The following is a 24551-nucleotide window of genomic DNA, read 5'->3' on the forward strand; positions in this document are numbered from 1 at the left end:
AAGCGCTGCACGGGCGTGTCTGTTTCGCGGGTTGACTCGTGCAATTGCACACAAAATTGCCGGTAGTCAAAATAACAGTCATTAATGCTTTCTTTTTCTCGCGCGTGCGACTGATATTCGCCGCGGTCGAAAACAGTTCATTTTTTACAACGCGCTGTAAATATATCGAAAAAGCGAAATTGGCTGACAACACCAATTTGTTTATATAGCGAAATATCTGTGAAAGAGAGAGGGAGAGAGAGATAGAGAGAGATCGCGATATTATCAGTGAATTTGCGAAGATCGTTCGATTAGGAAATTAACCGATTCCTATACAATCAATAACTCAATAAAGCAGAAGAGATTGTTTGGTCACCGTCATTTTCCATATCTTTATGATATTAATGTGTCATTAATGAAGTTCGTATTTATGTTAGATGTATTTGATCTACGTTTATAGTTTTGCTTTACGAAAAAAGCATTAATTGGATTTAATCAATTAAAATTATTCGAGTTAAATATTGTTGCGATGCTTGGTAATATAATAATCTAATTATAAAGATGATGGGGAATAATTAAGTATAATGTTCATTGATATCAAAGCATCTGTCTTGCCTTACACGCAATTCAATCATCGGTTAAATCAAGGTTTAGTCGATAATGATAAATTTCCTAATGAAATATCTTGATACGAAGAATTTTATTTCGATTAACATATCTTATCGAATAATTCTCTATTGAAATAATCAAGACTCCCAAGCATATTTTTGCACTAAATTGTATAATTTTTTTATAAAAGTCACGCAAAAACAATTGTTTTCGTTGAAAAATCTTGATGCGATTTAATCGCGTGACATGGCAGAATAGTGAAAAGCAAAATAATAATTATTCTCAGACAGCACAAGAAAGCCAAAAGACATTTTAAGAATGTCTAAAGGACAATAAGAATCTTTAAGTCTTTTAAATGTCTTTTAGGGACATGTGCTGGTCTGGGTTATTATTAATTTTAGATACTTATTTTACATTTATATTTTAATTTTTATATATTTATTTTTAAATTATTTTTTTACAAAATTTATATTTATATTTTTATTTAAAGTTAGTTTCTGTAAAGAAATTTATTACACATGTAACGTCTTGAAATACATAGTCAAAATTAAGTAAAAAATTTTGGATGCATATTATAGGATTACTAATTGATTATAATAATTGCATAACTTCAAAATTCGATTAATTGCTGAACGTGCGGTGAAGAAAAACACGGAATGAATCGTGCTAAAAATTTTCGCTGCCAAGAGACACTCAGAATCGTTTCAAAAGTACAATTGCCGAATATTCCCTCGTTTTTTTATTATTTCTATTAACAAAATCGAGCGGGGTGTTATATTATATATATATATATATATATATATATATATATATATATATATATATTCATATTTAATATATTATATATTGTATATATTAAACAATTAAATTTTATTACTGAAAAGAATTATGTTAACAAAGAAAGAAAATGACTTTGTTAATGTAGACTTTTCTACAAAAGAATTCGCATTTTTTTCGGTTAAACTCAATTAACTGAACAAAAAGCGAGATATTTTCAAGCGAGAAAATAATTATATGACTAAATAAAAGTCCCCAACGGCCTTGATCGGTTACGCTTCTTAATGCGCGGACCATTTCTGGTTTGACAAGTCCGACTGCTGTTGGGATAAAACTCATACAGTCTCGAAAGTGCTATCCAACGGAAAGATGCAACGCTTTCGACGCCCTGTCTCTATAGTGAAGTTGCGAAGAAAACAGAATATTTTTTGTTTAATTTTTAACAATTTTTATCCTATTGATAAACTTCTTCTTTTCTAATATGTGCCAAACGTAACCCTGATTATATATAACTTAATTTCAAAAGAAATTAAAAACTAAATAGATCGAAGAAAAAATGGAAACATTAAGATTTCGATTTTTCTGAAAAGTTTTCAATGTTTTTTTTTATCAATGTTTTTGAATTTTTCTGGTTTTGTCATTCTCTGAATTTACAATAAACATAAACGTGCAAAGCATATTTTAAAACGATGAATGTTAAAATGGTACTAATTAGCGGCCAAATTAAAAAAAAAAAAGTTTTTGTCTACCTGATAATAATCCCCTCTCTTTTAACGAAATACGCTAATACAAACAGAGTGACCATATAAATTTGCCAATTTTTAGATGAAACATAACAGCTGCAGATGGTAACCACACAACTCGGCTGATCACGTGTCAAACATAGAGGCAAGCTAAAAGGCTGAAATGCTTTTAGTATCATAAAATCAAGAAATAATGAAAAAATGAAAAGCACTTTTTTTTTGTATGGCTAAGTCTTTGATTCGCATATGGCGTTTCCTTAAATACATGTGACGAGCACCGATGGTTCAGTTAACGGGAAAATTGCGATGTAATAAAATTCACGTTTCGAAAAGATAAAGAGAAGATATATATACCCAGACAGCACAGAAAAATCAAACAATATAACTAAAAGACAATAAGACGCCTTTAAGTTGTCTTTCAGTCATCTTTTAGGGACATGTGCTGTCTGGGTATGTGACAATATGCAGTTTGATTACTCCATGAAACGATTATTGCAATGCTCATGTAAGCATTATCATATTTGTCCTGCGCATTTATTCTAATAGTGGTTAAAGATATTTTACAATCACACAAGAGAAATCATTGATGAAAAATATTAAAAGATTTAAATAATCAATATATATATGTTATCTCAAATTAACAAAAGTGAAATGTAAAGTAATAATCTTTAGTTTCAGCAAATAATTACTTTAATTCATAAGTATCTAATAGTTAAATAATAAGAATATTAAAAAATTATAGATAATTACAAAATGAGAGTGTTTCGCGCGCGAAAAAGATATTTTGAAATGTTTTATACATACATATACATATTTTTGTATCCTTTTGATAAAATACAGACTATAAAAATTTGTCTTTATATATATATATATATACATATGTATATGTATACATATATATACAGATATTTCTGTTTTCTTTTCTTATTTATTATATTAATAATTTCTATAGTATTTTTAAAACACATTTATCGCGCGATTTTATTCTCTAATAATATTTCTTGATAAATATACATGATAATATTTCTCTAATAATATTTCTTGATAAATAATTTAATGATTAATTACTAACAATCGCTCATTTTTTGGTGCATTCCCCTTACTTTCGCTTCTAGCATCGAGTTTATCCTACAATTATTTTGTCGTGATTACCGTTTGCATCAATATACAAGTATTTACGATTCAGCGGCGGACTTAATCGCTTCGCTACTGCCCCTGAAAAGAAGTGCCTTTAATTCCCGCCCGCTGATGGTTCCCGTGATTTTGGCGAAAACATTCTTCTAAAAAAAAAAATGAAAATGTTTCACTGAGTCTGTTTGCATCTAGCAAGTAGAAGGGATACTACGGATAAACGGATAGAAGGTTGCGATGAAGGAGAGGGCGAGAGCGGTCAGAAATAAGAGGGCGATAAAAGGAATAAAAATTCAAAGGTCGAATCTCCCGGTGATCACAACGTTGGTAAACGGCCTCCGCCACGAGACCAAGGAGGGCAAGGGGAGGGAAAGATTCCCGCGGTGGTCAGTGAGTCCTATAAACTCGCGATTCCTGGCCGTCCCCGGCATCTTTATACGCACACACTCGCACGTTCGAGTGCGCTACACTACTGGTGGGTGGGCAGAGTGGCTATAAGGCACAACGGAAGAGAGACGAATGAAGAGAGAGAGAGAGAGAGAGAGGAGCATAGGGTCAACGGAGAGGAGACTGGGGGAAAAGAAAAAGAGAGAAGAAACGAAGCAAGGGAGAAGAAGAAGGAGAGAACGAGCAAGCGAATGGTACAGAGAAACTGTGAGCTAAACTCTCGGCTTGCTGGCGCCGCTCTGTCGGCCCCCGCTGACTCCCGCCGCCAACAATGCGTGCACTTCTCCCCTTCCTCCCCACGACTATCGCCACCGCCGACGCCAACGCGCTGCGTCGCCTAACATCTCGGTGGTTATACCAATACCAATGAACGGCGACATCGCTACGATCAGCGGCGCCAACATCGGAGGACACCAACGTCGCAGTGCGAGAATCATTGAGAAATTAAGAATCAATAGAATCGTTAAGAATTATTAAATCATTAAATTTCAACCTCGTTATGAATCATTACTGACATCGGATACAACATCAACGAACCTATCAACTGACACTATTACTATCATACTACTGTCTCGCATTATCTAACATGGTCCATTAGAACGAGTGTTGTGTGTGAGTAAATACTACCGATATTATGACTAATACCAATACTATTATCAGCTGCGACACGCCTAGCGTAAGTGTGTAGGGGATGATGATGCATACCACTACTATCACCGGCGCCAACGCCAACGCCAAACGAAAACGTTGTCACGAGATCTTTTCCGGCGTGATGGATCCCCACCATCGCGGCATGCTCTTTCGTATGCCACATTTTCGAGTCGACAAAGCTTGAAGAGAGAGAGAGAGAGACCGTGTCCGAGGCGACATCGGGTCGCTAGCGCTAGTTGATAGTATTAGTGCAGGCGGTATTAGTTCAGTAGTACTACTAGTCATGCTTGTATTGGTGGTGGTGATGGTGGTGGTAGCGCGACGATATTACTGGCGCGACCAAGTTGGTGGTGGTGGTAGTGGAGTGGAGTACCCGGAGTCGGAACTCCCTCGCACACGTAAGAGCGTGAAACGGAGTCGAGAGTACACGAAGTGAGTCAGTTCGCTGTCGACTGCGATAGGAATAAGACGTGTCCGTCATTTTTTTATCGAATTTATCACCTAGACAGATTCGCGAGATTAGTTCGCACCGAACGTCACCTCACCCGGAATTCTGGGATTACCGAAGCGACGGACCATCGTTTTGTTACACGTGACGAGATTTGTGGATCTATACCAGAGGGAAAAAAAGAAAAGTGTATTTGTGCGTGAGGGTGCGTGAATCGAGGAAGGAGTGAACCGGTGAAGTGCCGGTGGTCCACGAGAAGAAAATGAGCGAGCACGTGGTGGAAAGTACGTTCGAGCTTTCAGCTTTCATGAAAGGTAAATTTTAGTTCATAATCCGTGATGCGCTCACGAATCTCAATCGATCGATGACACGAGAATCGAAGCGAGGATGATCGTTTTAAATCCTTGATCACTTCAATTTCAACTCGCTTAACTTAACTCTGTCTCTTAATTTTTGTCTCTTTAAACTTAAAAATGATGTAGATCTTGAAAAGTGAAAAATTCGATAATTTTAATAAATAACGCATTAATTCGCCTATAATAACTCTAGAAACAAAGCATTACATCTACAGTGCATTAACTTAAAATTATTTTAAGTACAGCTTAAGTTATATTTACGATGCAAAAGGCGATCTTTTTTTATTTATACCGAATGTAATCGTAACGATCGAAAAATGTCTCCTCGTGCAAAAATAAATCGAAATTGCAAAACGATTTTTTTTTTTGTACGAAACTTTATTTTAAGAAAATTAATTTTGTAAATCCATCAAGTATGTGTTGTCTCGATTGCTTTATTTGAGAAATGTGATATACTAGTAGAGACTGATAAATTTACAAAATAAGAGAAGTGATAGAAAGCAAAACATGTTACCAATGTTTGGAAACATCAGCTTGTGTATGGAAACGTTAAAGAAATACAAAATTTCGATCTGAATCAAGCGTACAGAGAGAGAAATTATTTGACAAATTTTTAAAATTATCTTAGTAACGAAACACATTATACGAAAAAAAAAAAAAAATTCCGCAATTAATTTATTGTTGTATGAAGAACAACTTGTTGTTCAATCATTATCGCTGCATCCTGTATAATGACTTGTAATCAATTGAAGGAGAATTAACTTATTATCTGAGCTCGATTATACAATATTTTAGTCATTTTACTTCATATCAATCTGATTGTGAGACGATTACGATTTCTTCATTCATTCATTTTAAATTTGATGTTTGAGATGATTACGATTCATTCATTCATTGTAAATTTAATACCTCACAAGCCGTTGCTTTTATAATTTTCTCATGTCATCGATCTAAGTTTCTAACTAGAATATAAGAGAACTCCAATTTCTTACAAGATTATAATACACATAATTTAAGCCCCCTAATATCTCCAGCGTGCTCTAAATTTGTTTCGTCGATCTTAAATAGAAATATTGACATTTCGGTGAGACACGATATACAAAAGTACGCTAAAGTATTAGGATAATATTCCAATTCTCAACGCGCCGTAAATCATCAGGCTGATCATTAAACGCGGATCGATCGATACGCTCTTTTTTATATGGACCGATAATTATCATTACGAACGTTTCAGCGCTGATGTGGAATGAGAGATCGCGTCTTGATGGATCGGGACGAGAAACGAAGGGGAAATTGGCTGGAGGCGATGATCGGAATAAATATATATATATATATATATATATATATATATATATCAATATAAAAATTAGACGGGCAAACAATCGCGTAAATAAATGGATACATGAAACGGAGAGAATACAAATATATACACGGAAAAACTGTTTCTATTATTAGCTGTTAATTTCGTTTAAATAAACTGCCCTTATTATTAATTTATAATAATTTAATTTGATGGCAACTTTTAATGATATGTCATAAACTTTGACATTAGACGCGCAGGCTATTATATAAAACTCATGCAAGCACGTCCTTGCAGAATAATTGTTACATTGAAATATAATTTAATACACGAAATAATTTAATACATAATTTAATCAAAGATTATTATAGTCCACAGTAATGATAACAATAATCCTTCAAAGCAATTTTTTATCTTAATACTCATCTTATTCACAATCGGGACTAGACTATTGTTATTTACGCGTAAATGCCAGATGATAATCCGGGCATTTTTGCTAGACACTGAGAAGGTGTAACAGTGACTCAAGAAGAAAGGAGGAAAAGAGAGAATAGAAAAGCGAGAAAGCGAGACAGAAAGAGACGACAGCATCCGCGGCGGCTGTGGCTGCGACGGCGCCAGCGTGGGTCGTCACACACATGTATAACTATAGATATAGAGAAACACGCCTGAAGTACAAGCGACCCTCTTTGACCAAGCTTGAAATCGGTGCTGGGCATCTACACGTAAACAACAATGACTGTGAAACAGCAGAATCAACGCGGCGCGCCGATTTAATTTAACGTCAAAGAGAGACCGAAATCTGGAAATTTATTTAGTGTGTCAATCCTATGATAAGGTCACATAATAGCAAAACAATACAATGTTATATTTAATCTCTTGAATTTTTATTGATGGTACGGTCGCAGACAATTAAATATCTATTTCAAACATCAAGTTTCGGTAAATGATATAGTTTATCTGTGTAATAAAGATTAAACTTTCTCTTCTATCTCTTCATTATAGATATCTCGGGAAACAATAAGACAAAAATTGGTTAAATATTCGATTAATAATAAATAGAAATAAGAAAAAGATTCTATTTATCCATAAAAAAAAAAAAATACATCTGTTTAATCAAATATTGGAACGATTATTCATGAAGTACCGACATAGTTGAAATGCGGTTGATTTAAAAATTTATCTAGTTATATTTTTTGCTGTTTATTAATTCTTGAATTTAATGATATTATTGCTCGCATTATAAAAAAATCATATCAAATTTATTGTCGATATTATAGATTGATCTTCGCTATATATAAAAGGAGAAACGTTCAATCGCGTATCAATTTTCTTCTCTTCAAATTGTAAATCGGCTAAGAAATCATACTAATAAACTGCTACACCGATCTCAATGCTACCAATAGTATATATATTAATGCGTGATACGTTTGATCGCTCAATTTTATGTGACGTGTTAGAATCCAATATTTATCAAGGCATATATTACACGCATTACATATTGATCGCAGTGGTACCACGTGCATGTATTTTATGGAAAGATAAAAATTTCTGCGTGGATCGCAGAAAAAATAAAAGGCTAGATGAATCGTGTAACATTTAAAATTTTTATCTCTCATAAACTTTCTTGTCATCAACGAGATATAGATTGAGATAATTGTAGATGAATATTGTGAGCATAATATCGCAACGTTATAAAATTAATAGTCAGCAATTTTTTCTAATTGTCATATACAGAATTCAATATATATATATATATATATATATATATATGATTAATTTAATTATTAATATAAATGGTATAAATAATGATAACGGTAATGGTATGAATAATTAAGTATATCATCAAATCAACATACTCAAACAAACAAATGTAACATTTAAAATATTGACACAAAATATTTTTTTTTTGCTTTAATTTATCTTTAATTTTTATAAATGTATTTATTTAAATTAACTTTTTATTACTTTATTAACTCTCTTGTTGATCTATCTAATACCTTTAAAATAATAAACAAACATTTATTATATATTAATGGCTCATATTGACAACAATAACGATGACTGTTTAAGACTAGCACTGATCATTTGTTATTTTTATTGATTTTGAAACTGTAATTAATCTTATCGTCGAAACGCATCACAACTTTGTTCCGTTATCATAATTGATCTGATACGCGAAAACGTAAAATAATAAACGCGTAACAGTTACGACGAGCGTTTTAATTACATTGTACCTGTCTTCCCCCCGCGATAAGTATACATATAATCGAGATAGTGCCTATCGGCTACTGCGTTACACCTAAGTCTACGCATTCATTTACATATCTCATCTTCTCGCCCGACCACTTTTACTCTCAAACCAGCCGTCTGCGCAGCGAGCATCTGATCTCTGATCTCGACTGTAGCAAACCACAGCAAAGAGATGACTTCTTGCCAGTTTTATAATATAAATCATAAAAACACATTCTATTCTCTTTGGCTATCGTTAAATAGCACTGCACGATCGTCTTCATAAATTGATAAATACTATTTTAACTTCTCCTTCCTCTCATAGACGTTTCTAATAAATACAATAATCGAAATAAATTTTGTCTGAAATTTATTGCGCCAGCTTTGACCTCGCCATCGAGAATGTAATCGATATTTTAAATATATTTCTTGTAATTAGTCGCAAATAAAAAATAGTTTTTTTATTGAATTTTTTAAATAGAAATTTGCCTTGGAAATATCTAAATACGAAAGTTTCAACAATTTCGAGACACCTAGCGTATATATAATCGATAATGCCGACGAGAGATGCATTGCGATGCATGCGACAGCAAGCCACTTGTTCTCGATCATCGAGCGCACAGTTGACGTGATTAAAATAAACGCGTGGTCCGATTGCCTGAGAGAATCTCATCCGCGCTCGAAATAATCATCAACGAGAAAAATATTCACTGCAAGTGAAAAATATCATAATGTCGACATAAATGAACGTTATAATTTAAATAATTTAAAAAATGGATGCTTTTGAAGCACTCGAGCTTTTTCGTATGAAGCTTATGACAACGCGAATTCTCGAAACTTACACAATATCATGGCACATCTGTCCACTCGCTCGTATATATATCATTCGCGATTTTATATTGATTTAAGCGCACATGAATAAATATACGAATAATATTCCCGCAAGTCCACGGCACGTGAGCCGCTTATACGTGTTTATTACGCGGATTCATACGCGTCGCAGCATACGTATGAAATGAGGAAGACAAATATTAGACAGTTAAATTCAATGCAAATCTAAAAGCTGTACAGAATTTTTTTCCTCCAAAAAAAAAATTAAATATATATGCATATACATATGTTAACAGCAACCACCAGCAAAAAAAAATATAGTGGTTGTGTTTCGAAATAATAATATGTTTTTTTTTTTTAGTTACAAATGTTTATATAAAAGTTGAATTAATTAAATTTATAGTAAATTCAATTATATTTGATTTTTGAAAGCACATAATGGCTTTAATTAAATTTATGACAATTTATGGCAATTGAATCTTTTTAGCAATGTAATCATTACTGAATAATTTAAAAAATTATAAATTTAGAAACGTGCATATACATTTGGAGGATATATAAATTCTTAATGAGAAAAAAATAAATATATTACAATAAATAAGAAATTAAATCGCGGTAAATATTTCGTACGAATCAGAAACATGATAAATTTTATGAAGCTATTTTGAACGACATACGAAATATGTAAAACCGATACAGAATGACGTCAGAAAAGTTCATTCAAATTAAATAACTTAATAAATATAATTCGATTTACAACAATTCATTGGAATTTGTCCTCTCTCTCCCTTTTTTTCTCTTCTTTCTTATTAAGAAAATATTAATTAAACTTGATAAATCGTAAAAATATAGTTATCTTGTACAACTGGTCTTCCTTTTATCACGTATTTTACAATCGCTTCATTATCAAAACATTAAGAGTCAAAACTTGTGCGTGCTCGCGAGAATACGATACTTTGAAGATTTGATATCGGTGTTGCGAGTTAAATGTAAGTAAACAAAGTTCAAGAGAGAGAGAGAGAGAGAGAGACAAGGTCAACACGAGGGAGAAAGAGAGAGAGAGAGAGAGAGAGAGAGAGAGAGAGAGAGAGAGAGAGAGAGAGAGAAATTTTTATTCCACGCTGCCGATCGATATCTTCATGCTATTAGTTCTCATGCACTCGTCCATTGACGCTTTAAGAAAGGCATTCGGATGATTAACATTATAAAAAAAATGTACAGCTGTCATAATTATTCATGCAAATAATGTGTCATCAGAACAAATCATACTACTTGTAAAAAGAATTGTAAGAAATTAAGAAATGCATATATTGTAGAATAAATATAAATATTAATAGTGATAAATAACAAAATTCACATTCTTTAGACTTACATTAAGATTGAAGAAACATATATATTTAATTCTTAATTATATTAAGAAGCAGAGAGGCTTATTTCTTATAAAAAAGAAAGCAAAATTCGCGAAACGAATAAAATTTTGGCAAATTTTTTTCTATAACGTCTGCTTCTAAACTATTTTCCCTCATAATTTTACTAAATCTAATTTAAAATTTGCTTTGGTGACATATGATCTATGCAAACGAGCTTGTCCGTCTGAATAAATCTTAAAAAAAAAAAAAAAAAAAAAAAGAGAGAGAGAGAGAGAGAGAAGAGCAAGAGCAGGAAAATAATTTTATAGCTAGATCATGCACAAAAGGATGTTACAAGCAAATAAATTATGCATTCAGCACGTACAAGCATTGTGTTTACGCAAAGCCGCCCAACACCGATCGGCCAGACTCCGATAGAGCAAGCGACCATGTGCGCAATATGAAAAAGCTGTGGCAAAAGAAGCAAAAGCAGATCGAGAGGGACGGACATATACGAGCATTGTCGCAATTGGATCAAACCGTCTGTGCAAATGATTAACTCGGTACATCGAGTCACGCTCGCTCTCACGAGCATCTGGCTAACGCAATCGCCTTCTCTTCTCTCTTTTGCTCTCTTCTGAATAATCTCCTACGGTTCCTCTCCGTAAGACGATGCCGAATGGACGCATTCGAGTGTGCTTTCTCTTATCATTCACAAGAGTATATTCGGATAGCATAAGAAACTAATGCTAGTATATCTCATTCTGCTTTAGCAGCAAATTTATGAATATTATATATTCGATGGAATATTTTTATTTTAAATTGTAATAGTTTTACCATAATATATTGAGTGTATGATTATGATCGCGATGTTTGATCGATTTGACGTGAAAAAGACAGAAGCAACGATGGTCTTGCGGCGGACAGCAAAACTTCTTCTTTCAAAAACGTTCTGAAGATCGAAATCGCGAAAGTATTAATGCCGTCTCATTATCTGGATCGAACCGGTCAACTGCAACGACGAATCGAGCGAGGCGATTTATTTATGTCGGACGAAAAGAAACTAGCGGCTGGCTTCCCTCGTCGGAAGCGCGATGGTATATTGGCAGCGCGATAAATGCCGCGCGCGCTCTCCAGAGAGGATCGGGACAGGAAACGGCGCATCCACAGCGGCGTCGCGTCGGCGAGATTTATCGGCGAGTCTTGTTTTTTTTTTTTTTTTTTTATTTCCTCCACCCCTTTTCTCCGTCTCTCTTCCGTGCGCGTCCGCCGTTCGCTTCGCGGAAGGCAAAGCTTCGGCGGAAATGCGACGCGCCGCTACACGAGAGTGGAATATAATAGCGCGGAATAGCTCTATCCTCGTCGTTGTTGCGCAGCCTTTGCACGAGGTTCTCTCCAAGAAGATTACCGAAACTCTCCTCCTTTCTATCACCGTTTCCTATGTGCCTTTTTTTTAGAATCAACGTACTACGCTTAGAAACCAAAATATTCCAAAGAGATATTTATTTATAAATTGACGATTCAATTCTTCATATCTACGTTATAATATAAAAAAAAAAATCATTTGTTGCAATTGCTGTGATTTGAAAGGGCTCGAGAAATGAAACAATCATGTGAAAGTATCGATATTTCGATTTGATTTGATTTTCCATGATATCGAGTTAAGGAAAATAGTTTTCGATTGATTGTGCGAATCGATTCGTACCGTCACTATCGTTAAATAAATATATGTGTTATTTCTTTTCTGAGCAATATACATTTATTCTGATATTTACTCATTAAAACATTACATGTATTATTTTTCGTTTTATTTAAGCATAAGATAAATGTATTCAATATATTTTTCTTAAGTATTTATTTCTTATCACGATTCTATATCTCATTATAATTTAAACTCTTACAAATGAGGGGGGAGGGTGGTAGAGACCAATGTCTTATTACCGCCGTGATTGCACTGCACCGACGACGCTAGCTATTTTCGCGGTGCGAATGCAATGAATAGCGTGAAGTGAAACTCAGCCATGCCCTCTCTTGGCCCCGACAAGGAGAAGCAGAAGGGAATAATCAGACGGTTAATTCGGCCGGCGTACACTTTTCGCGCCTACGCTTGCCTGCGGTCTTAAATCAACCCGCTCGGACCCTCGTATAATTCTTCAAATAACGTCCGACGTACGGTAAAGGCGCCCACGAGCGCGTGACTTTCAACTGCGTTGACACGCGTTGAAACGGTAATCACGAAAACGGCGAAGACCGCTCGTTAAGCAATCGTTAAATACGCGGTATCGAGAGTCATTAAAGCAATCGCGTATCGGTCGCGGTGATCTAAGTCATCGCGCGCCGATCGTACGAGCACGAACACTCGTATTACATTACAATTACGGCGCGTAACAGGTGATTATTAACGGCCCACGGCGTCGTCGCGCTCGGCGCCGGATGCAATTGGCGTCGCATAATTACGCGAACCAGTCGACACCGGTCAACGACGGTGCTTTATAATTCCGCAAAAGGCGGCCCCGATGATGACAGACACGCGTCCGTTGATGCGGACAGCGATAATGACGGAGACCACGCGGCGAATGATCTACGATTAAGAGTAACCTTATTTTCCTTATTTAGTTCGATCCATTTCATTCTTCGAACTACTTATCGATGAGAGAAAAAAAAAGTAGTGTCTCAATTCAATTCGAATATTTTCAGATGATCATTAACGGCACTAATTAGAAAATTAATAAAATGCATTCAATCTAAGATATTAAAATATTATGGTCAATATATTAATATTCCTCGAATGATTCGAGGATAAAATTTTTAAATAAATGCGTACGATATGAAAATTAATGAATTTTTTTCTTGTATTGTATTTTTAATACTCAATAAACTAAATGTCGGCATCAATATTGTTGTCTTGCTCATCAATATTATGAAACGTGCATAGTGAACATTTCAGATACATCGATCATCCTGCGCTCACATGCTCTTCTTTCTGTTTTCCTCGAACCTTTCGTAATCCAGGCCATAGATCACTCGCTCGAATCTCTCTTATCAAATTCTTCGATTCTTCTTACATGTTAGATTACTGCGCAAAAGAAGAGATACTGCTTCCTAAATGATATTATGCGAATCGTTATCATTGTACCATCGAAAGTCATCACGTGGCTGATCAAATTTCGGCCGTGTATTCTATATTTAACCACTTCGGTTCTATACAAAGCTCTCAAAAGCTGTTGGAAGTTTTCCGACACATCCCACGTGTTCTCATCGCTTCGCCCCTTCAATCTTTCACGTGAAAAAGAAAAGCGCCCTCAATAATCTTTTTTTAATCAAAAAAAGCGAAAACGAGCTCCTTTAAATTTTTTTTTAATTTTCGTATTATATTATTTTCGTTTTCGCTAGACTTTTTAAATGTGTTGAATTACTGTGATAAAATATATGAACTTAAAAATATTTATTAAATAATTATCTTCGTAATATTTATATTCTTTTCTGATTAAAAAATATATATATATATATATATATATATATATTACATATATGTATGCACACATACATATATATATATATATATATATCTGAGATTATGTCATTCCTTAAAACAACTTTTTGATAAAATTAATTTATATTGTCCTTCATAAAAAGAATAATAGAAATAATTTGATCGTCGAGACTGGCAATGATACGTCCGTACGTAACGATGATTTCGATAAGCAAACACAATTGTACAGAAAACGCAATATCGAATAAAGATCGTTTTTCCTCGATGAATGCTTCCACGAAGAAACGTCACGTGAAAACCACGACATCCGCCGCGGCGGAAGGATGGCGGAAGGTCGACGTGCGAGCCGTTACGTTCCCTCGTCAAAGTTTGCACAGATGTGGCCGGCGTGTTTGAACAAATGCGAACGAGACGACGAAGATACATGCCGCGAGATTCGCAAGTCAGTCGCAAAATACAACGCGAGCGTGACTTCACACGTGGACGCGTTCGGGGAAAAAAAAAAAAAAACATCTGGACGTCTGTGACGTTCGTAGAAAGATTTCTGTAGATCTCAAAATGATTTTCAGCAGGACATTCAATTAGATGTCTAGAATTTAGCTTTTCGCATTCATTAAAATTGCTTCACGTAACTTAATCGTGCGAGTCTCGGTCAAATTTCACGAGAATGCTACGCGCATCTTTTATTTGCATTCGATATTATAGTTGCTTATAGTTACGTTACGTTGCTCCGTTTCAATGTTAATTTAAGAAAAAGTGATGCGCATTCCAATGCAAGCCGTATCATTTGCGGCGAACGCGCGATCTCTCTCGTTGACTTTGTTTTTTCGCTTCGTCATATTTATGAATCGGTCGATAATCGAGCATGTCTCTCGGCGGCGCCTACTGATGACCCCTAATGACCTAACCTTTCCCCGATACCGTCGCGATGATTTCCTTTCAACGCGTTCGCGGCCTTTGGTTTTTACGCATATACACATGCATGATAAGAAAATTACGACGCGATCTATCTATAAATTCTTTCTGCGTAGAAATGCGTAAATTTAGCAAATTTTATCGATATACTTTAATTGATGATGATACAACGCAGTGTCTTCACAAAAGCGTTTATACTTTTTCGCTCTGTGTAGATATTGTTCAAAGTAATAACAAAATACTAATATCGAAGAGTTGACTGCATCTGAATATCGGTGCATTAGTGGCAAGCGAGAGTCGTAAGATTAGGAGGCGGAGATTCGCTTTTTCATTAGTTAAACAATATTAACGATCGTCGCCGACAGCGGCAGCAGATGGTCGTTATCGAGAGTGCGGCCTTGTTATCGGTACGATAACGCTTCTAAACTAACACGCGACGAGCACAGACGATGCCAGGTGGCTGGGTATGTTATCTTACTTGCTCGCGAATATTTCCGCTTCACTCGTGTTCTCTCGTTCTAGTATAATTCAAGTCTTATTCAAAATAAATTCATTTTGCCACTGAAAGAAGCAACGAGTACCTGTTTTATGCACGAGACGATATTTCGCAGTAATATTTAACGGATGGGAAGGTTGGTTCATTTAATACCAACTTTAATTCGGCCTTATATCGCGAAAAATCAGATCGTTAATCACGCGTGAATCGAAATGGCGAATGAAACTACATTTGGCTCCGATCAGCCGGTACTTATCGTGCTCGAAGGAATTTCGAGCCTTTCCGGAGGAAAGCCATTTTCGACTGGACGACTTCCAAGTCACTCGGAATCCGCAAAAAGTTTTCGGAAAAGCGTCGTGTCGAGGTCAGTGCCATCGCCAACCAGAAAGGAAAGACGATCCGATCTGTCGCGATCGCAATGACTCCTCTCTTGGAAAGGCAATAAAAGGAAAACAACGAACAGACGAGATTGGCGCCAGCGCCATGTGGCGGCCGTGCCTTGGTTGCCGTTTTGCTTCTCGAGAGGACACGAGAAAAAGAAAAGGTAGAAAGAGGGAGAGAAGGGAGAAATGCGTTTATTAATACTGTAGGATCGAAATCAAGCATGCGCTAGAGAAAAATAGAGAGAGAAAGAGATTTGAGACACTTAAATTTCCAATTGTAAAATACTTTAAGAAATTCATCCCTCTCCCCGTTTTTAGAAATTTTAAATAAATATAATTTTTTCTGTGTTTTATATTATATTTTATATATATAACACGTATTCTCTCTGACGAATTATGTTGAGTTTGCGATAAAATAATTAAATATAACTGCTCGTTGATTTCGATTTTGAATAAGTATGACGCCGGTATGTCTTTTAAAAACATTAACTGATTCTGACTCCAGTGATCTCATTCGGGAGAGGAGGCCAATAGTAAGACAGAGGACGGGAATGCGAGACTTAATAAGATAGAGCGAGAAGTGCGGCTGAGAGATGGGAGAGCCGGCGCCGGCGATCCGCGATCGAGAAATCCGATGCATCTGCAACGCGCGTAGATCGCGCTTGTCGCCACGTCAGCGATCATAGACTCGGATGAATTATTGTATGACCGATCGATGATTGTCGAATGAAACAGCGTGCGCGATCGATCGCTCACTTTCGTTAGCAGCCGCACGCGAATTCGCCGAACGAGTTACGTAATCGCAAAGGAAATATTTAAAGAATATTTAAGATCGCGCAAGTCATGCAACTTGTGAAATTTTTTATGGAATTTAACCTCCCGGGAGAAATGTGAGAAAGATCGTGAAATCGCGATCTCTGCTCTAACGCCGGATAAAATTACGCATCGTCGTATTTGCACACGCATTTGTTACACAAATATGAAGCGTTACGCAGTCTCGTTTGATAATTCGCGAAATTATATACCGCTTTACGATACTTAACTCTCGTGTACCGTTTCACAAAATGTGTACTGCTTTGATCTTTTCAAAAGATCGCTTAAAAAACCAGACGTTCAAAAATATATAATTGTACTATCATTTAAAAAGTTATCATTTATAATCTTATCATATCTTATTATAATTTTAAATAAAATTTTAAATAAAAAAGTTTCGTTGAATAAATAATTATAAAATTGTACGTACAATCATGGTAAAAAAATCATGGAATATACAGGTGTCGTTTTAACTCTCAACGCGTCAGATGGTTAAAAGGGGGGGAGGGAGAGCAATAAGTCGCACGATGACAAGCGTCTTCGCCGGCGATACTAAAATCAGCAAAATTAGTCTCCGCCTTGGAATTCGAGTCGACTCGAGTCGGAGAAGCAGAAAGGAGCGAGACGTAGCGCACGTATATTATAATCTTCTCTCTCTCGGTCGATCCCTGTGTGCGCGCCAGATGGTACCAGCTGTATGACGCATCAAAGCAGAAAATCTCCCGCGTGTCCGAAGCGCGGTTCCGCCCACGGAATCGCAAGGGAAACACGTGCGTCGCCACGCCGTCCGTCACGTTGCACGAATGCAATCTCGGCGTCTAAGAATTCGATAAAATTTCATATAACGCGTTTACGCGTTTTCGAAACAGATTTTTTACTTATATATCATCCGCGTGCATATTAATTCGCATTTAATTTTCATAGCAATTCCTCGAGTGGCTTATCTTATATCGATTATATTTGTATTGATTAATTAATCAATACAAATATTATTATACAATTTGTCTAATATTTTATATATATATTTTTGCATAATAAATATAAACTTGATATTAATTAGAATTTTATCAAATATCTTCATATTATTATATATCATTATTCATTATATTATTATTATATTTTTATTATATTATTATATTATTATTATATTTATTTTTATTATATTATTATTCATATTATATCTTTAATTTTTGAAAATATTTTTTGAAAATATAAAATAAAGACATTATTGGCGTATTAAAAACACCGAAAAGTTCAAATTGCATACACATTAAGATAATATTATTTATAATCTAGTCTTTTTTATCTATAAAATCTATAGTTTTTTTATCCATAATCTGTAATTTAATCTTTTTATATTATTTAAAGTACGCATACAAAATAGTTATAATTAACGCGCATCTTTTCATTTTGCTTAAAGCTGGTGTCATGGCGGATTCCGAAAGGGATAGCAGTTCTTGCCTCGATGCTGACGAGGACAGCAGATCGGACCTACACTCGCCTACCGCATCTGAAGATAGTGTCGAGGTACAAGTGACACCGATCTCTTTGCGAAACAAGCGGAAGTTGGCAGAACCGCGCAAAATCCAAGAACCGGCTGTCATCGCTGCACCGTTGAAGAAGAGACGTTTTGATCCGATCTCCGAGGAAACCACCGTGGACCAGGAGGAGGAGAGCAGATCGCTAAACACAGCGAGTCCCTTCAGACCATGGGTTCCTGCCTCCTGCAAAAATGAATCCAAGACAACTGCATCCTCAACGACGACGACGACGACGACGACGACGACGACGACGACAACAATGACCACGATGATATCCGACACGATGACAACGACAACGACATCAATGACATCATCGACAAAAACATCATCTAGCGAGAAAGAAGAAGAGAAGAGAAAAATAGAGGATGAGACAGTGCAGAGGTTGCAGGAATCGTATAGAAGATTGCAACATCCTGTCAGTCATAACAAATCAATTGTTTCCTCTCGACGAGAACTTCGTCAGAGGTTGTTCGAGCCGGCGGCGCCGACAACAACGGCAACATCTACATCTAGCATCATCTCCCTACCGCATCCTAGACTACAGGACGAGCCCTTGTCCTTGGTAGTGAGAAACGAGACACCCCGAGTGCCATCACATCCCGCGGTTAGCGGTACCTATGAGAAGACACCATCGTACATGATGGAACATCTATTAGCTACATCGTCCACTCACGATCACCAGAATCATCGAAATCATCAGAATCATCAAACGGCGTCGTCGAAACATCATCACCAGGGGGGCCAGCAGAGAAACTATAAGAATATGACGAGGGAGAGACGGATAGAAGCGAACGCTCGAGAGAGAACCAGAGTACACACTATCAGCGCCGCCTTTGACACCCTGAGACGCGCCATACCTGCCTACTCGCACAATCAGAAACTGTCAAAATTATCGGTACTAAGGATCGCCTGCAGCTACATCATGACGCTTAGCAAGATTCTTCAAGAGAATGACGGCGAGGTTATGACTACGAGGAACAATGGTCCGGCAGACTTGGATGGTTGCGTAGAACTAGTATCCAGGACCATCCAGACGGAGGGCAAACTCAGGAAGCGGAAAGACGATTGAACGAATCCTGGTTTAAATATGAACAACATCAAGAAAACAGAAAATATACAGCAATGAAGTCTGTTATGAATACAGAAATAAGGAAGATCTCGCTCCACATACGCTTGTCAAACGCTTCATCTTCTATTCTCGATGCCATTCGATCTGCGGGGGAGGGGAGGGCGATCTAGATTTAGTCTAACATAAATCGTTAGCTTAAGTAACCATCGATTTTTTAAAAGTACGCTACGAGATTGTCTCGATTAGTTCGTAGAGTATTGATCAGAAACGTATTAATTGAGATTGCGAATTATGGGCGTTATGGAGTTTTTCTTTTAAGGACACGAAAATATGTGTGCATTCAATAAAATGATAATGAGTTTTGTTTGTATAAAACGCTACGGAATAACTACTCGTTGTTGTATAGAATTTATGTAATAATTCTTCAAAATTGCAATAAACGAACTTTAGATTTTAATGAATACTCTCGACAAGGAGAATTTCTGGCGCCCATAATTATGAGACGGCCATCTACCTACGTACCGATAGCAGCTGTGCAACCAGACAATAAATCTTTAGAAATATCCTCATACTTAGACAGCGCTTGTTTTATGGTAAACACTGCTGCAATTGTTGCACCGCATTATAGAAATTATGACGAAGGACGCAGAACAATTTTCCAAATCCAGTTTTTATAATAAATAAAATTTTTTTATAAGAATTGAATATATATATATATATATATACAATTCTTATAAAAAATTATATATATATATATATATATATATATATATATTTAAAAAAATATATATATGTATATAAATTATATTATTTTTTATGAAATATAATTTTCTAAATTTATATTTTGGCGATGATAGATCCATAGAAAGCATTATAATGCTTAATCTGTTATTTTGACGGAGCCTTAAATATTCTTCGGGACATATTGCCTTTCGCGAGAGTTAATTGCGAAGCACGCCTTGATTCGGTCGAGCATTTGCGTGTAGCTTAAAATAGCAATATAATACAAACTATGATTCATTGTGATGCATACTTATTAAAAACAATGAGATCGCGTCGATCGTTTGCAATCTATTACAAGAACTTAGAAAATGCCGATCTAGAACGTGTGCGAGAATGAGAAACGACGAAACAAAAGCGAAGACAATAATAACGCTAGCGGTATACTTGATAAAGCAGTCAACATTAGACGTATATTACGTAACGTGACGATTAAAAATAATCCATCGCTATCAAAACTATAAACGGTATCGTCTTCCTGTGAAAATATAGTAGCCTGATAAAACACTACAAAAGAAAATATCGTCATTATAATGGGGTTAGATTTATATATTATGAAAGTATCTCATACTTTTTTGGCCTGCGAAATCTATCGTTAAATCCGTAATTAAAAACAATATATTATATGTTTATAAACAGTAATAATCTGTTTTTTAAAAAGATACCTAATTCTAATATTAATATCAAATATTAAAAAATTAAAGATTTTAATTTTAATGTTAATATTGAAGGTCTCTAGAGAGAACGCACGGTGTTATATAATGTTAATTTCGGAACATATAGATTCTACTCTGATCAATAAATATATTGCATTGAATTGTTAACGGAAAAAAAATATGCGTTTCGTTCACAAGTATTATAATCGTCATTGTTGCGAGAGAAGGATGTTACCTGATCCTAAAGAAGCTAAATGTAAAAGTGATCGGAGAAGAGTCAGAGCATACGTTCGTATAGTCTTTTGGCGCGGTCCCGTTGACTGCGGGTCGAACTCTTGTAAATAATAGAAGTTAACGATGTTATGATTAACGATTTATGCCGAAGCGAGATATGCGATATGTGTTATGCGATGCAAAAAGAAAGCGCATTTGTACGTTGGCCTTACGCGGCGATCTGATGCGATATTCGATATGTACCTTTTTACGTTGTAAGACAACTTCGAGTAAAGTTCAAATGAAAGTGAAATTCAACAACGAAAATTCGTCTTTTTGTATGCAATCGCATCTCCTTTCTCTTCCATTTTCTATTAATCCTTCTCATCGTGATATACCTCGTAATCATATCGTTAAAATTAATTTTACTCTCTATTTATGAATTTTATTCAGATATAGGATAGAGAAATTTATTTTAGAAAAGTTTTTGATTTGTACTGTCTGATTATGAGCGCTGATTTACATGGCGATCTTTATTGAATTTTAATTGAACGAGGTTGAAGATCGTTTAGTGCTAAATATGCAACGAGAACATGGGTCAGAATCGTATGGCGTATCTCATGAAAACGCAATATTGAGCAAAAATATAAATTCAAGCTCGGCTGACATTGCTCAGTCGAGCGTAAGTATGTAACCAGTCGCAGCCCAGATTTCGCGAGTTTACTTAAGCGTCCGATGGAATCGCGGCTGTTATCGCGGCGACGAGGTAAAAGTGGATCCGATAGAGCACTTCGTAAAAATATACACATCGTACGCGGCATGTATTCAGGTGTAACGACACCTGAATGCACGGTTGGCACGAGACGAGAATATTTCCCGAGCTAGCGCGCATCTGGCCGACAGATAACGATATCGACCAACAATCCAATTGTGTTACCTGCCATACACGAACGCTCATTTCTGTCGTAAAACTGCATTCACGATTAATTACAGTATCTTTGAAATTGTGACGCTTCTAATATTTATTAATCTCAAATATTCTTGATTTTCTAAGTTTGCTTATGTTTTTTTACCAGAATCCATGAAAGTCAAATTATTGCGATAAAGTTTGAAATACAAAAACATGGAAGATTTTTAAATTATATAGATATAAACTTTCTAATCAATTTTATTGCAATTGAACGTTGAAATATTAAAGAGAAAATATTTTCTTTATATATTGTATATACATAGCTTTTACATTTTTTTTTAATTGTGATTTTTTAATTCTATTTATAATGAGATCCCTCTTTATAATTCGCGATACCACTGTGAGCGGATTATTAGCGACAAATCGATGCACAGCACGTTCAAGCTGTATCCGGTTCGGCAGCTGTTTAGCATAAGGGCAAATTGCTTAAGAAAATAATGATTCTTCTGCCGTCTCTTACGACTCGCGCCTCCTTCTTCCATTATCCCGAGATACAGCAGGTGGCGATGACGTTCTCACGTTCGGCTGGCTACCTGGTCAAAAACGGGCGCGCGGTTTTACTTACCGTGCCAGCATCACATACCAGCTCTCATATGTATACGTGTATTCGCGTACTCGCCTCGGGATCGTCATGAATGCGCGTGTAACACGGTCATTAGGGGAGTAACTCGGAGAGAAGTTGATGTGGAGATTGCGCGAAGAACGGCAAGAGTTAGAAGAAATCCGCGTAAGACAAGTGTAACGAAATATGTGTACAGTAATTGGAATAATAAGTAAACAAGGATATAAACAATTATACTATTCGATTGAGACTGGAAATTCATAGATACGAAATTTTTTACGATATTAAAAGTATTTATAAAGTACTTGCATTCTGATCTTCATTTATTCTTCGATAGATAATGAATCGAAGATTCAATACCTACTTTCAAATCTCTCTCGAGTAAAATTTTGAATCGTTTTAATTCCAGTATCTCGAGCTTGTTATATCGCGTCAGTCGTACACGCGAGCTGCTACACAACAGCCCGATTCTCCAAATTTAGGAGAAGTAATTTAGGAGAAGTAATTTAGGAGAAGTGAGAGCTGTGTGCGTGAGAGAAACCGTACCGCGTGCTTTTCCGCGAGCAGGTGCACTGCCACGAATGTGACGAAGGACTCTGATGGACTTCATAATCCGATCGATGCGGAAAACTCACGTAAAAACGTGAGATATAATATCGCACAAAATCGATTATGGATTTGAGGTGGCATTCTTTCTAAAAGAAGGGGAACAACGATAAAAATGAAAAATATTTAAAGACGTAATTCTTACATATTTGTGAAAACAGTGAGCCATAGTGACAATCTCGATTAACTATGAATTAAAAATGCGTTTCTTCATTCTAGATTAGAATAAATAAATAAAGTATGTAAAAAATGTCCTATTATAAATCATATTAAGTGATAATTTTATGCTTATGGTACAAACAGCCGAGGAAAACTGATTTAAGCGTTAATCGATTTTAATGCTGCCGGAACCGCGGGAGATATTATTTACAACTACCACTTGGCTTCCATTTGCAATTAGAGCACCTCTATGCGCGATTCATGGATGGCAGTTTCGTTCGCCTGCAGATGAAGCGAAAGAATGTCGACCAGGCAGCGAACGAGCAGGTGTTCGGAACGTAACATCGCGATATATCGGGCTCTCTTCACTTATTTTTCACTTTTCTTCTCATGCTGCAAACATCCTTATGCTCTTCTTCTCCCGAATGTACCATTCTAAAGTATATCTGCTTTGCATGTCTTAAGTTTAAATGGTAATCATGAACAAACAACGAAAGGAAAGAGTAAAAGCACTTGAATAATTAAAGTATATTGCATTTCAACGTTGGTAAAAAAAAAAAAATCACTCTCTCGATAAATACAAAGATGCCAAAAATTTTATACTATGTGATGTACGATCATATATTAAATTAATTTTAAGAAAATTACTGTTCAATTTTAAATCTAGCCTGTCTTCAAATGTATCTCCTTATCTTTCACTTATTATTAGATGCTAGATTGTAAAAAAAAATTATATATATCAAAAAGAATTTTCTGAATTTATAAAAAATTATCGAAATAAAAAAAAAATTAAATAAAAATCACACATAAGAGGATAAAGACAAGACGTAGAATTTTGCGGAAGTGCGGCAACAATAGGAATGCAACTGCGAGTTGCATGCGTGCACGCATTGCAAAACTGATTATACGTTCGCGGTGCAAGGACACGCGAGCCGGCCGGTCCCGCGATCCGGCCTCACGCCTCTTATTTTCGTGCGGAGTCGAAGCGAACCGACCGTGGGTACGCACCTGCTAAGAGGTAGGCGCAGGTGCATTTACCCAC

General features: G+C 35.8%; 1 protein-coding gene across 1 annotated transcript; it reads left to right on the forward strand.

Moving 5' to 3' along the window:
- The first annotated feature begins 4697 nt into the window (after positions 1–4697).
- Net (net) lies at positions 4698–20225 on the forward strand. The gene is made up of 2 exons (XM_070311435.1): positions 4698–5099; positions 18374–20225. Exons 1-2 carry the CDS (start codon positions 5048–5050, stop codon positions 19561–19563), a joined length of 1242 nt encoding a protein of 413 aa, XP_070167536.1. The 5' UTR covers positions 4698–5047; the 3' UTR covers positions 19564–20225.
- The last annotated feature ends 4326 nt before the right edge of the window (positions 20226–24551 follow it).

The sequence above is a fragment of the Polyergus mexicanus genome, unplaced genomic scaffold (genome assembly GCF_030449975.1).
Source record: "Polyergus mexicanus isolate NDT 795.1 unplaced genomic scaffold, iyPolMexi1.0 SCAF_2, whole genome shotgun sequence".
Lineage (NCBI taxonomy): Eukaryota > Metazoa > Arthropoda > Insecta > Hymenoptera > Formicidae > Polyergus > Polyergus mexicanus.

What these genes read in the sequence shown, in the direction of transcription:
- Net (XM_070311435.1), top strand. Translation starts at nt 5,048, where the DNA reads ATGAGCGAGCACGTGGTGGAAAGTACGTTCGAGCTTTCAGCTTTCATG. An exon ending in GCTTTCAGCTTTCATGAAAG is followed by an intron (nt 5,100 to 18,373) that starts GTAAATTTTAGT and finishes TTTTGCTTAAAG; the next exon opens with CTGGTGTCATGGCGGATTCC.